The sequence below is a fragment of the Xyrauchen texanus genome, chromosome 14 (assembly GCF_025860055.1).
Source record: "Xyrauchen texanus isolate HMW12.3.18 chromosome 14, RBS_HiC_50CHRs, whole genome shotgun sequence".
Lineage (NCBI taxonomy): Eukaryota > Metazoa > Chordata > Actinopteri > Cypriniformes > Catostomidae > Xyrauchen > Xyrauchen texanus.
In genome coordinates this window covers 36,283,822-36,296,950 of record NC_068289.1, presented here as the reverse complement: position 1 = coordinate 36,296,950, position 13,129 = coordinate 36,283,822, and the positions used below count along the sequence as shown (strand labels likewise).

Sequence of the window (13,129 nt, the reverse complement as noted above, 5' to 3'; positions counted from 1 at the left end):
AATGGATTTTATTGTAATTGTTTCATACATTACAATTCAAGATGGTGATCAGTGAATTGAAAATAACTTTCATCTCTGTAATCATGTCTCTATTATTATTTTTTAAATCAGATACATGTTTTTATCATAGATAAGTGATGTATTTTAAAAGTTGGTACTCAAAATTAAAATTGTTGGAGGATACATAGATTTGTCATTCTTTCTGACAAACAGCCATAAAAGGGAATGTGAATTATTATATGTATGAAACATTTTTAAAATGCACCATTGTTTATTATAAGGGGGCATATACTTTCACAACCCAATACTCACTACTCAAGTACTTTTAAATGAGCTACTCTTTTACTCTTACTTGAGTAGTTTTTAGGACAGGTACATTTACTCACACTACATTTTTTGGGAAGTAACAGTACTTTTACTTGATAATTTTTCATTACTATTTCCACCGCTGATAGCAGATATCAAATATTAGCATTTTTACTCATTGTAATTTAATGGATATTTGCACTAGTAACAGAATCAGAATCAGCTTTATTGCCAAGAATGCTTACACATATAAGGAATTTGACTTGGTATTGTTGATCAGAAAAATGATTGATATGTGACACTGCTGACATAGTATGTGTAGTTGAAATTTCAGAAATTAATTGTAGATATTGTGTTTTGATCAGGAGTGAATGACAGATCATTGAAAATGCAGTTACACATACAGTTGAAGTCAGATGTTTACATACACATTAGCCAAATATATTTAAACATCATTTTTCACAATTGAAAATTAATCATAGAAAACATTCCCTGTCTTAGGTCAGTTAGGATCACTACTTATTTTAAGAATGTGAAATGTCAGAACAATAGTAGAGAGAATTTCATCACATTTCCAGTGGGTCAGAAGTTTACATACACTTAAAACATTAGTATTTGGTAGCATTGTCTTAAATTATTTAAACTGGGTCAAATTGGGTAGCCTTCCACAAGCTTCTCTTAATAAGTTGCTGTAATTTCGGCCCATTCCTCCAGACAGAACTGGTGTACCGGAGTCAAGTTTGTAGGACTCCTTGCTTGCAAATTTGCCATCATATTGAGGTCAGGGCTTTGTGATGACCACACCAATTCCTTGAAGTCATTTTGAAACAAATTTGGAGGTATGCTTGGGGTCATTGTCCATTTGGAAGACCCATTTGCGACCGAGCTTTAATGTCCTGGCTGATGTCTTGAGATGTTGCTTCAATATGTCCACATCATTTTCCTTCCTCATGATGCCATCTGTTTTGTGAAGTGCACCAGTCCCTCCTGCAGCAAAGCACCCCCACAACATGATGCTGCCACCCCCATGCCTCATGGTTGGGATGATGTTTTGGCTTGCAAACCTCACCCATTTTCCTCCAAACATAACAATGTCCATTATGGCCAAACAGTAAAATTTTTGTTTCATTAGACCAGAGGACAATTCTCCAGAAATTAAGATCTTTGTCTCCATGTGCACTTGCAAACTGTAGTCTGGCATCTTTATGGCAGTTTTGGAGCAGTGACTTCTGCCTTGCTGAGCAGCCTATCAGGTTATGTCGATATAGGACTCATTTGACTGTGAATATAGATACTTGTATACCTGTTTCTTCCAGCATCTTCACAATGTCCTTTGCACTTGATTTGCACTTCATTTTGCACCTTTCGCATCAAACAACGTTAATTTCTAGGAGACAGAATGCGTCTCCTTCCTGCGTTGTATGATGGCTGCGTGGTCCCATGGTGTTTACGCTTGTGTACTATTGTTTGTAAAGATGAACGTGGTACCTTCAGTCATTTGAAAATTGCTCCCAAGGATGAACGATGACGTCAAGCAAAGAGGCACTGAGTTTGAAGTTAGGCCTTAAAATGTATCCACATATACACCTCCAGTTCAGTACACCTCCTATCAGAAGCTAATTGTCTGAAGACTGGAAATAATTTTCTGGAATTTTCCAAGCTTCTTAAAGACACAGTTAACTTAGTGTATGTAAACTTCTAAACCCACTGGAATTGTGATTTAGTCAATTAAAAGGGAAACAATTGTCTGTAAACAATTGTTGGGAAAAATTACTCATGTCATGCACAAAGTAGATGTCCTAAAGCACTTGCCAAAACTATATTTTGCTCATATGAAAACAATTCGTTTTAATGACTTCAACCTAAGTGTATGTAAACTTCTGACTTGAACTGTATCAGTAAATGTTTTTTAATAGTTGAAATTCTAAGTTTGGAAAAAATTCCCAGTCTGTCACAGATGTGTTTCTGAGTGTGCTTTTGATGAGGTCAGGCTGTTCTGTGCTCCTTTCTATATTTGACTCAGACTGTGGATTACCACTGACCACATCTACTCACTTAATTATTATGCTTTGTGAATGGCTACTTCACAGAGAGAAATACTATAATATATATCAAACAACCCTCCTGCCCTTGTTGTATGCCAATTGCATTGTGTGAGGTGATTCAGTATATCAGTCCGAGAGTACCTGTAAATGCTATTTATTGAACAAATGGATACTTAAATGTGCTCTCTTATGAATCAGGGAGAAAAAATTCTTACAATTTTAAAAAATCTCACATACTGTATCAACCTTACAGTGAAATGCAGTTAGCAACCCATTTAACTTCTGTAAACACATGTATTTTCCAAGAGAATGAGAAAATGTGTAGGGCAGGACTTGATTTTATCCATCAGGAATTGACTGGATCCTGAAACGTTTTTGGGCAATAATCAAGTGTATTGGTTAAATCAAGCCTAAGTGCAAAGAAAATGATGATGCATTCTCTGAATGAAGAGCTTTTTATCAACTATGTATAATTACTACACTCTGTATACTTGCACAGCTAATCCAGGTACAAGGAAATCATTATTAGAGGTAAAAGTACAATTTTCAGTTGTGTCCATGTCTTTCCTGAATTATTGTTAGATATGATGTATTAATACAGATTTGATGCTGCCGGGTTTTGATTCAGAAGCAGATCTGTAAATAAAATTATACTTAACTGTTAATTAACTGCTTGTTTTGATTTCTATTTCAATAACAGGGGATTTTTGCTTATTTTTGCTTATTTTGGTGAGGCATGTGGCTTATTTTGGGCTTGTTTTTCCAGATCATGTTGCTTGTTTCTCTTGCGTGATCTGGCAACACCGCAAATGGTATTTCATACACCCCTTTGCACTACTGAGTACTATAATTTTTGAAAGAACGTAATTAACTGTTCTTTTATTTTGTTCTAACCAGTAACCTTTTGGAAAGGAGGCTGCGGGACTTCTAAACCGGAATGAAAAATACTGTTTTTACTCAGAACGAACCGAAATGAAAAACATTTTGTTTTTAGTCCCTGGTCGTAATACTCTCCTATGATAGAGCCGTGGAGGTTGTTATCTCATTAAATAAAAGAAAGACAGTGCTTTCCTGTCAGTGATAAAATGATGGAGAAAGGAGCTCTTAGCGCTGTATGATGTACAAAACAAGCGCAGATAGGACTTGGAATCATTTTAATTACCACAAAAGCAAATCTAGTCTTAACTATCACCAAAACGTAGAATGAGACGTTTTTGTCTGAAAGCGCTTTTTAAGTTGAGTTCAAAGCGGCACTGACACCCTTAAGCAAATTATGAACGCAGCTTCACAATTGCTGTAACAAAGCAGATAGCCACTGTCTACTGGTAGATGAACATTGTGGAGGATGAGTTTAAGAGATATAATGCCCATTGCAATGAATATGCAACCTATGGGGAGACTAGTTCTTTCACCTAATCAAAGTATATGAAGTATCTAATTTCCGCACTTTCAAAATCTGCGATTAATCTTGATTAACTACAAAAACGTATGCTATTAACCGTGATTACAAATGATAATCAACTGACAGCACTAGTAAAAAAAAAGAAAGGGGTTTAAATATGCATATTTTATAATCCCCTCACAAGGCCATATTCTTAGTGAAGCTGCTTCAGAATAATATTTATTGTGAAAGCGCTATACAAATACATTTGAATTTAATGGAAAATGTTTCTCTTAAGGTTTATATACAAATATTAATAGTGAAAGTAAGATGCAAATTAAGTGTTCCCTTTACAAAAAGCTTCACTTTGATGCTGCGCTGCTAAGCGCTATGGGGGGAACAACTCTAGCTGTGAACCGAGCTGAAATAGTGTGTGTAACACGTCAATGAACATTGACTGGAATTTATAGCCTCGGTTGATGTAATCATTAGATGCACCTGTGGCCAGGCTATAAATGGATACGTCACCAGGTGTCGTCAGAAACTCTTTTTTCAGAGCGATTCTGTTTCTGTGTGTTTCACAAACCCTGTCAAAACTTTCTTTCCTCTGTTAGGAGTTAGAATCAGTTAGGCAGTGTGCAGTGAACGTTGTTCTATTTGTTATCTTTTTTCTTCTCTCTTCTGTTTAGAAAATATTATATATATATATATATATATATATATATATATATATATATATATATATATATATATAAAAAAAAAGAAAGAAAAAAAAAGAGAGACTGACTGAAAGCTGCAAACGGTGCGTGTTCCCCTCTTCTTGCTCTATAGCTGAAGAGGACACACATCAGTTTTTGCTCTGTTTGTTTGGGGGTAAGAGCACGCTGCTCTCGCGTTGCAGCAGGGCGGGTGCGAGCACTGCGATTTGCTTTAACAGGCGGAGTGCTTCATGCTCGCCTCGCTTGCTTCCGGGAGTCAGCACTCAAGAAAAAATATAAAAATATATAAAGATCGTTCGTGGGGCTCTTGCATGGATTTGGCTGAGGAGCAAGAGACGGGTTGATCCCTTTCTCTCACTCTCTCCCCAAACCCAGCTGGTCCTTCACATGATCTCGAAGCGCGTTCCGATGCTTCTTCGGATCATGAGGAGGATCGCGTTTCTCTTCCCGCCTCCGAGCTTTCCGTCCTCGATAAAAAAAAAATCTACGGAGGAATTGCTCGATGTTGTTACTCAAGCGGTTGCCAGATTGGACTGGCCACACGAAAAAGAGACACCAAACCCTCCAAATTAGGGGATAGATTTTATCTTCCAGTCTAAGAAAGGGAACGCCTCATGAGTCCCTTCCCTTCTTTGATAACCTCCATGAAGAGCTTTTTCGCTCATGGAGGAACCCCTAAATAATAATAAATAAATAAATAAATAATATATAAATAATATATATATATATATTTCTTCCATATTCACATACCCTCGACGTCATTATATTTGACCATCGTGGGTGAGGCACGGGGTATTCAGTGATGCCACGGTCGAAGAGACGCTATGAGCTATCTCGCCGGGCTCGGCATCGTCACTTATGAAGCCCTCTCTCCCCTCAAAGCCTTGTAGGACAACCTCCACTTTAGTGGGAAGGGCTTATCAAGCAGGAGGTCAGGCTGGTGCTGCTCTGCACACCATGCTGTTTTACAGGCGTACCAGAATGACCTCCCGGATGACCTGAGTGTGGGTTCTGCGCTTGACGAGCAAGTCTCAGAACCGCCTCAGTCCTGTCTGAACGGAGGCTCAAAAGCAAAGCGTGGCAAGTCGTGCTCCTCCTCCCAGGGATTGGGGACAGTCTCGCCTCCCTCGCCAGCCCCCGAAGCAAGACCTCAGGGCTATCATTTCTAGTAAGAGAAAACCCTGATGGTCTTGCGCCTAGATTAGGGGGTAGCTCCCCTCGGGATGGGGCGCGTGCTTCACTTCACCCCTCCCGGTACCCCCTCGAAGCCCCTCCAATCCCGCCACCTCTTGGTGTTTTGGGTTGCAGAGGCTTCCGTCAAAATTGGGTGTTTTCGCTGTTCCTGCATTTTATTCAGGACGCGAAACACCCGACAACCCCTCAACAGGAAGTGTTCAAATATAATACCCATCTCAGAGATCCTGGCAGCGTGGAAACTTCTGCCGGATATATTATTTTCTGTGGGTCTTATAAGGGCGTCAGGATTTAATTCACTCGCCGCTTTTCCGTGTTTCAACGGCGTGTTCTCACTACCGTCAACCGGATTTCTTTTTTTGTAAAAACAAAAAATCAATCTCCTGGTTAAAGGGGCCATGGTATGTGTTCCCCTTCCAGAGAGAGAGTTAGGTTATTACACTAAATACTTCCCGTTTCCCATGGAGGGTGAGGGGTGGCGTCTGGCTTAGATCTTAAAGCTTGAACTACCCGTGGGTGTTCAAGTCCAAGATGATGCCTGTCAAGAGGGTCGTGTCTCAAGCCCTACAACTCGTTTGGCTGGTCACCATCGATCTTATGACGCACTTCTATACTTCATTTAGAAGTTCTGCCACAACATGGAAAGTTCCTGAGGTTCACTTCCGGAGGCGAAGTCTTCCAGGGTCAGGTTCTTTCACTCAGCCTAGCCCTTTTTACCCGCACATTCACAATGCATGATGTAGCGCTGGCTCCTTGCGACTCCGGGGCATCTGCATTCTGAATTATGTAGACGACTGGCTGATCCTAGCGCAGTTCCAGGAACTGGCAGTTCAGCACAGGGACATCGTCTTAGCTCATCTGTTTCTCTGGGGTTGAGGCTCAATGCCAAGAAAAGCGTCCTCTCTCCCACTCAGAACACTGTCTATCGGGGCATCGTATGGAGTTCAATCACAATGCGGGCACAATTGTCTCCCGCTAGTATTGAGTCCATTCAGATCACCCTGAGCAAAGTCAGGCTAGGTCAAGGTTGCACTGTTATCAGTATCAACGATTTCCAGGTCTCAGGGCGAATGCGTCCACAGTAATCCCTCTGGACCTTCTGCTCATGAGACCGTTTTTGTTGTGGCCAAAAGCCAGGGGATTTCTTCCAAGGGCCAAAACCCCTAGGCTAAATAGGGTTATGCGCCTCAGACTTCGTTCCCTTTCTATGTGGTTCAGACCCCGGTTTTCTGCCTTGGGTCCCACTCTAGGTGCGTCTTGTTGTCGCAGACTGCTAACGACAGACGCCTCCCTGATGGGCGGGGTAGCAGCCTTAAGTGGTCGTCCAGCTAAAGGGGATAGGAGGGTCATCAGCTCGGTTGTCACAGTCACTGTCTCGGGTTGATGGCTGTATTTCTGGCCCTGAAATACCTCCTCCTGAGGCTGCCATGTCTTGGTGCGGGTGGGCAATACAGCGGTAGCCTCTTACATAAATCATCAAGGAGACCCACGTTCTTGTCAGCTGTATTTCTGACACGTTGGGTTCTCCTTAGGACCCAGGGCAAGCTCCTGTCACTCAGGTCAGTTATATCCCTGGATGCCCGTATATGGGAGCAGATTTACGGTCCAGACAGAAAATACCAACGGGGGAGTTAAGAACTCCACCCTAAGGTAGTAGTTGCCCAGAGTTCGCCAGCAAGGGTTTTTGCCTCTTACTGATAGCACCGCGCTGGCCGACCAGGGCTTGGTTCTCGGAGCTAATCTCTTCCCTCGACAACTCGCCTTGGGCGATGCCGAAGAGGAAGGATCTTCTATCTCAGGCACAGGGCAATATTTCATCCCTGCCCCAAATTGTGGAATCTTTCATGTTTGGCCCCTAAGGGTACCAACTGAAGGACACAGGGCTCTCTCCTGAGGTTATCGAGACCTTTTTAAATGCCGGGCTTTTTCCATTTGGAACAAGTTTGGGTGAGATCTTAGAGGACCTCTTCGCCTCTATGAATAGCGCAATGTCTCCTCTACTTCTCCCTGAAATCACCCAGCCCCCCTTGGGTCCGGACGTTAAGACACATACATGACCCAGAATGCGTCTGTATGCATTTCTTTCCCTGGTTTCTCTGCTCCCGGGAGTCTTGGCGATGTTCACCAGCAAGGGTCTTGCCTCCTATTAATGGCGCTGCGCTGGCCGAACAGGATATGTTTCTCGGAGCTAATTCCTCTCCTCGACGGCTCGCCTTGGGCGATTCCGAACAGGGAGGACCTTCTCATCCTTGGCCCGAATTGTGAAACCTTTCATGTCTGGCCCCTAAGGGTACCAAATGAGGTTCACAGGGTTTTCTCTTGAGATTATCGAGACCATTTCAAGTGCTAGGGCTCCCTCCACTTGGAACTGATCTGGGTAGATTTTACAGGGCAGAAGAGGACCTCTTCAGCCTCTGTTGATAGCGCAATGTCTCCTCTACTTCTCCCGAGTCGCCCAGTCCCCCTCCCCTCGGGAGGGCTGAACGTAGTAACACAAATGCGCCTGCATGCGTTTCCTTCTACTAAAGTTCTTATTACAGAACCAGCTAACTGCCAGTTTGCTTCAGTTCTGGATTTTCTGTAGAAAGAACTGTCAGCGGGCACTTGCCTCGCCACTGCCAGGTTCTATGTGGCCACTGCGGTTTGCCACGACTTGGTGGGTGGGGTGCCCTCAAAGTGGCATCCTCATTATTGCCCGGGCTTATGAGGCGCGCGGTCAAGCTTCGCCAGTAGGTTTCAGGGCGCACTCTACCAGAGGGCTCTCCTCCTCTAAAACCTTGGCTAGAGGTCTCCCTCTGCAGCAAGTTTGTGATGCGGCAGGTTGTCCTCTCCGCACACATTCATTTGATTTTTATAGTTTGGATGTTTTGCCACTCCGGGCTCTTATGCCCTTGAGTCGACATCTCAGCCCATGCCTAAACAAGTTTGTGATGCGGCAGGCTGGTCCTCTCCGCTCACATTCATCAGTTTTTATGACAAGTTTGTGTTGCGATAGGGTTCTCTTCGCACACATTCATCGAACTTTATGGGTTAGATGCTTTGCTACTCCGGGCTCTTATGCCCTTGTGTCGACATCTCAGCTCATGCCTGAACAAGTTTGTGATGCGGCAGGCTGGTCCTCTCCGCTCACATTCATCAGTTTTTATGACAAGTTTGTGTTGCGATAGGGTTCTCTTCGCACACATTCATCGAACTTTATGGGTTAGATGCTTTGCTACTCCGGGCTCTTATGCCCTTGTGTCGACATCTCAGCTCATGCCTGAACAAGTTTGTGATGCGGCAGGCTGGTCCTCTCCGCACACATTCATCAAAATTGAATGGTTTAGATGTTTATGCTACTCCAGGCTCTTATGCCCTTGAGTCGACATCTCAAGCTCATGTCTGAGACCTCTCGCGTTTTTGTGAGTACACTGCACAACCGTAGGGGTCCGGACAGCCCCAAGTGCGGCGGCGTGGGTATTGCGTTCCCCATAGTGCTTAGCAGCGCAGCATCAAAGTGAAGCTTTTTGTAAAGGGAACGTCTCGGGTTACATGTGTAAACCTTGTTCCCTGAAAAAAGCGGAACGAGATGCTGCGCTGCTTTGCCGCACTAGGACGTCCCAGGACTGCTCTTCAAAAAGAAGTATCTGACGACACCTGGTGACGTATCCATTTATAGCCTGGCCACAGGTGCATCTAATGATTACATCAACCGAGGCTATAAATTCCATTCAATGTTCACTGACGTGTTACACACACTATTTCAGCTCGGTTCACAGCTAGAGTTGTTCCCCCCATAGCGCTTAGCAGCGCAGCATCTCGTTCCACTTTTTTCAGGGAACAAGGGTTACACATGTAATCCGAGACGTTTTTGAAGTATAAGAAATTGTCAAGTCAAGTACATTTTAATTGTATAGCGCCTTTCACAACACACATCGTTTCAAAGCAGCTTTACAGAAGATCAGGCATTAACAGAAGATAAAACTAGAATGTCTATAATGTCGATTAATCATCATTGTGTAATTAGATAAAATACGATTGTTAATCGTGTTTAAAAATTTTTATTGGAATTGGCCTTACCAGAGAGCTGAGAGCCCTCCACGGGCCTGGCCTACTCCCAGCTTGTCCAGAATGGAGGAGAATACAGATCTTTCTTCTGCACGATCAATCTGATGGGGGCTGGTTCCCAGAATCGTCACCCCGTTTAGGTGTAGGGGCATGGCCAGGTTATTTGGGATCTGCCCACCCACAGACACAATGCAGCCTGTGCAACCCTGAGGGAGCAAGGAAAGATTTAATCTTAGCAGTCTTAGTCAGGCGTGGCAGGCTATTGACTTTTGGCATAATGTCTGCTGAACATTACAACTTATTCTGGCCAAGAAACACTTTATGTAAGAAAGTTTGTTTTAAGCAAAGAAGGCTGTAATCAAAGTAAGCACAGTTTTGGCATGAATGACTGTAATCATTACATATTAATTGCATTAATTCACAATGCTTTTCTATTACTCACTATATAGACATTATTTAAACTAGACTTGTATCCACTCATGTCTGTCTCTCTCTTGATGTTTTTGAGATGAGCTCTGGTACCAACAGCAGACCGTGGAACATGATATGGCATTCTTATATGTTCTGAGAACATTTTGAACCCATGCATTTTATTCCTATGGCATATTTCTATGAGGCATATATGAACGTGTTTACCACAGACTGCTTAGATGCTTATTGGATGTGTGTAATTTCTGAGCAACTAGCACATCTATATAGAACTCAACAGATGTGTGGGCACAGGAGTTCCTATATCGGCTAATTTACGAATGAGTGTGGCTCATCCAGTCTAATTTTAGAGCAAGAACCATCCATTTTCTAAAAGGAAATTTTAAATGGCTACATTTTCAGAAATATGACCACTATCGCCACAAACATGAAAGTGAATAATACCTTTCAGTTACCCAAAGGCACCAGGTGTATGGGTTGAATTTTGACCTCTTACCTCCTGCTGTGTGATGTCCAAGATACGCTCCAGGGTCAACTCCTCGAAATACAGACGGTCACACTCATCAAAGTCTGTACTGACTGTCTCTGGGTTGTGGTTCACCACCACTGTATGCTTGCCCATCTGTCTGAGGGCACGAATGCTTGACACAGCACACCAGTCAAACTCCACACTGCTGCCTGTGGGGGAGTAGAGTGGAATGCTGCCCTGACTCACTCCTGCACTAATTGCTCATTAAAACTAATGAAGACAATACATGAATGGGTTGGTTTGAAATAAAAATCAGAAGATGGTTAAGTTCAAAAGAAAGGTAATGATAGGAAATATACTGCTGGAGAATCCTGACTTGTGCTCACCAATGTGGTAGGGACCACAGCCAACGACCATGATACCATGATCCTTAAAATCCAGGTCATGCTCCTGTTGAGAGAGACAAAACAATTGTGTTCATAAGCTAAAAACTTCAACAGAGTGTAGGTTTCGTAGAGTGCAACAGTTACATTTGAGTGCAACAATTCCAAAAGAGTACAACAGATACAACAGTGTGCTGCAATTCCAATAGAACACAACATTTCAACGAGTGCAAAATGTAGTTCAACTGTTGAAATAGAGTGTGATAGCTCCAATATATTACAACATTTCTGCAACTGTTCCAATAGAATGCAACAATACAAAGTTTTTTTTTTTACTAGACTACCCTGAAGAGTCCTAAAATGTGATCCACCAATCAGAACTGTCTTTGTACCTACAACCTCAAACTAGTTATATATTTGTATATATGACATTTTTGCAATAAACGTTAAATATTGTTTTTATAATTATAATCAATGACTACACATTACTGAAAGTAAATTGTTTTTAGTTTGCTTGCGTCATTTGTAATGCTTCATGGGATTTTAATTTTCTTATAAAATAATATTTCATTATGTTTTTGCCTTCAAACAAAGGTTGCAATATTGTGATTCATCTTAGAGCTGGGTGGTTTGGTTCAAAGTGTAGAACTCTTTCATGAAGGATTTCTTAAAAATTGCTTTGTAAAGAAAATACATTTGAAAAATACTTTCAGAACCAAAACAGCTAAAAAAGTGGGTGGCTGTTGTGCTCTATAGTGTGTATTTTAAATTTCATGGTTTTTTCTAGAGTTAATTATATAAATTATTGCTTTCCCTTGTGTTCTATAATTCTAGAGAGAAATGTTATGCTATTGTAGAAAAATCTAGACAAGGAACAAGAACAAAACATTGCCCAACAATTCAATTGTCAGAGACTGAGTGACTCACCTGACCGTGGTAAGTGCAATACAAATAGTTGGTGACTGCGGGGTATTCTGCAGCAAGTGTATCAATCTGAGAGTGAAAAAGAAAACCATTTGTCATGAAGCTAAGGTCACCATGACCACAGATTCTCAATCATAAAGGGAAGAGGATATTTCTGAAACCTGGATTTTCAAACCTGTTTGACCCAAGGTTGGATGTTGTGTCTGAGCCTGAGTGCCCTGGCCTCTCCCTCAGAGATGTCCAAGGCCAGGCCAACTTGTAGGTCCGAAAAACCATCTCTCTTGGCCTTCAGGAGTAGATCTCTCGGCACTGTGGTGCTGAAACAGCATTAAAGGAATAGTTTGCATAAAAATGAAAATTATGTCATTGTTTATTCACCCTCATGTTATTTCAAACACATATGACATTTTTTTTTTTTTTCATGGAACCCAATAGTGGGCTTTTTTAAAGAATCTTTACAAAGCTCATGCCATTCAATGACAGTTCATGACATCTGTCAAGCTCTAAAAAGGAAAAAAACAAAACAAACAAAAACATATCATAAAAGTATCTTAAAAGTAGCCCATACAACTTGTGAACTATAAAGTGTGAAGTCATTATTACCTGATAATCTTCCCCGAAGTTCCCATCTAGCCCATGTTCACATCCAAATTTAAAAAAAAAGGAAAAAATTTAACTATTTGAACAATTCCTTTAAGGAAGTCAACATGACACAAATGCACTGACCCCAGTCAGTGAAGTTACTAAAGTTACAAGAATGTTAACAAATTATTATTATTATTTACTGGTTTTGGTAAATAGTGTTTTCTGGGCTTGTTTTTAAGTTTTTAGTAAATACATGCAAAATCATTAGAGGGAAAATTTTATTTTTAAGATAAATAACAAGCTGTGGACCTTTGATCATCAGAGAGTTTAAGCTCCAGTGAACATGGGAGGAATTAGAAACCCTAAAAAAAATGTCTCCAACCGCCATGCTTGCTAAAGATGCTTTAGACTATTTTCAAATCAATACAACATTGCGACTGAGATCAAAGGGGAAAAAAATCAAAACTAGAGGATTTTTTCCCTTCAAATTCATGTTTAATAGGCTCTGCATGTACATAAAACACTTCAAACGTTTTTAAAAAAAATTTTAACTACACAACCAAAAGATTGGACACCAACTCATTCTTTATTATTATTATTTTCCATATTTTAGAATAACAAAGACGTAATCAAATCTATGAAATATG

At 41.3% G+C, this 13,129-nt stretch overlaps 1 protein-coding gene across 1 annotated transcript in view; it reads right to left on the bottom strand.

The window, feature by feature from the left end:
- The window catches only part of cps1 (carbamoyl-phosphate synthase 1, mitochondrial), a 75,310-nt gene that overhangs the window by 36,849 nt on the left and 25,332 nt on the right, over window positions 1-13,129 (bottom strand). Inside the window, 6 exon segments of the mRNA XM_052142549.1 lie at window positions 9,705-9,727; window positions 9,730-9,898; window positions 10,618-10,799; window positions 10,977-11,040; window positions 11,901-11,966; window positions 12,073-12,214. Of these exon segments, the coding sequence (XP_051998509.1) occupies window positions 9,705-9,727; window positions 9,730-9,898; window positions 10,618-10,799; window positions 10,977-11,040; window positions 11,901-11,966; window positions 12,073-12,214 (646 nt within the window).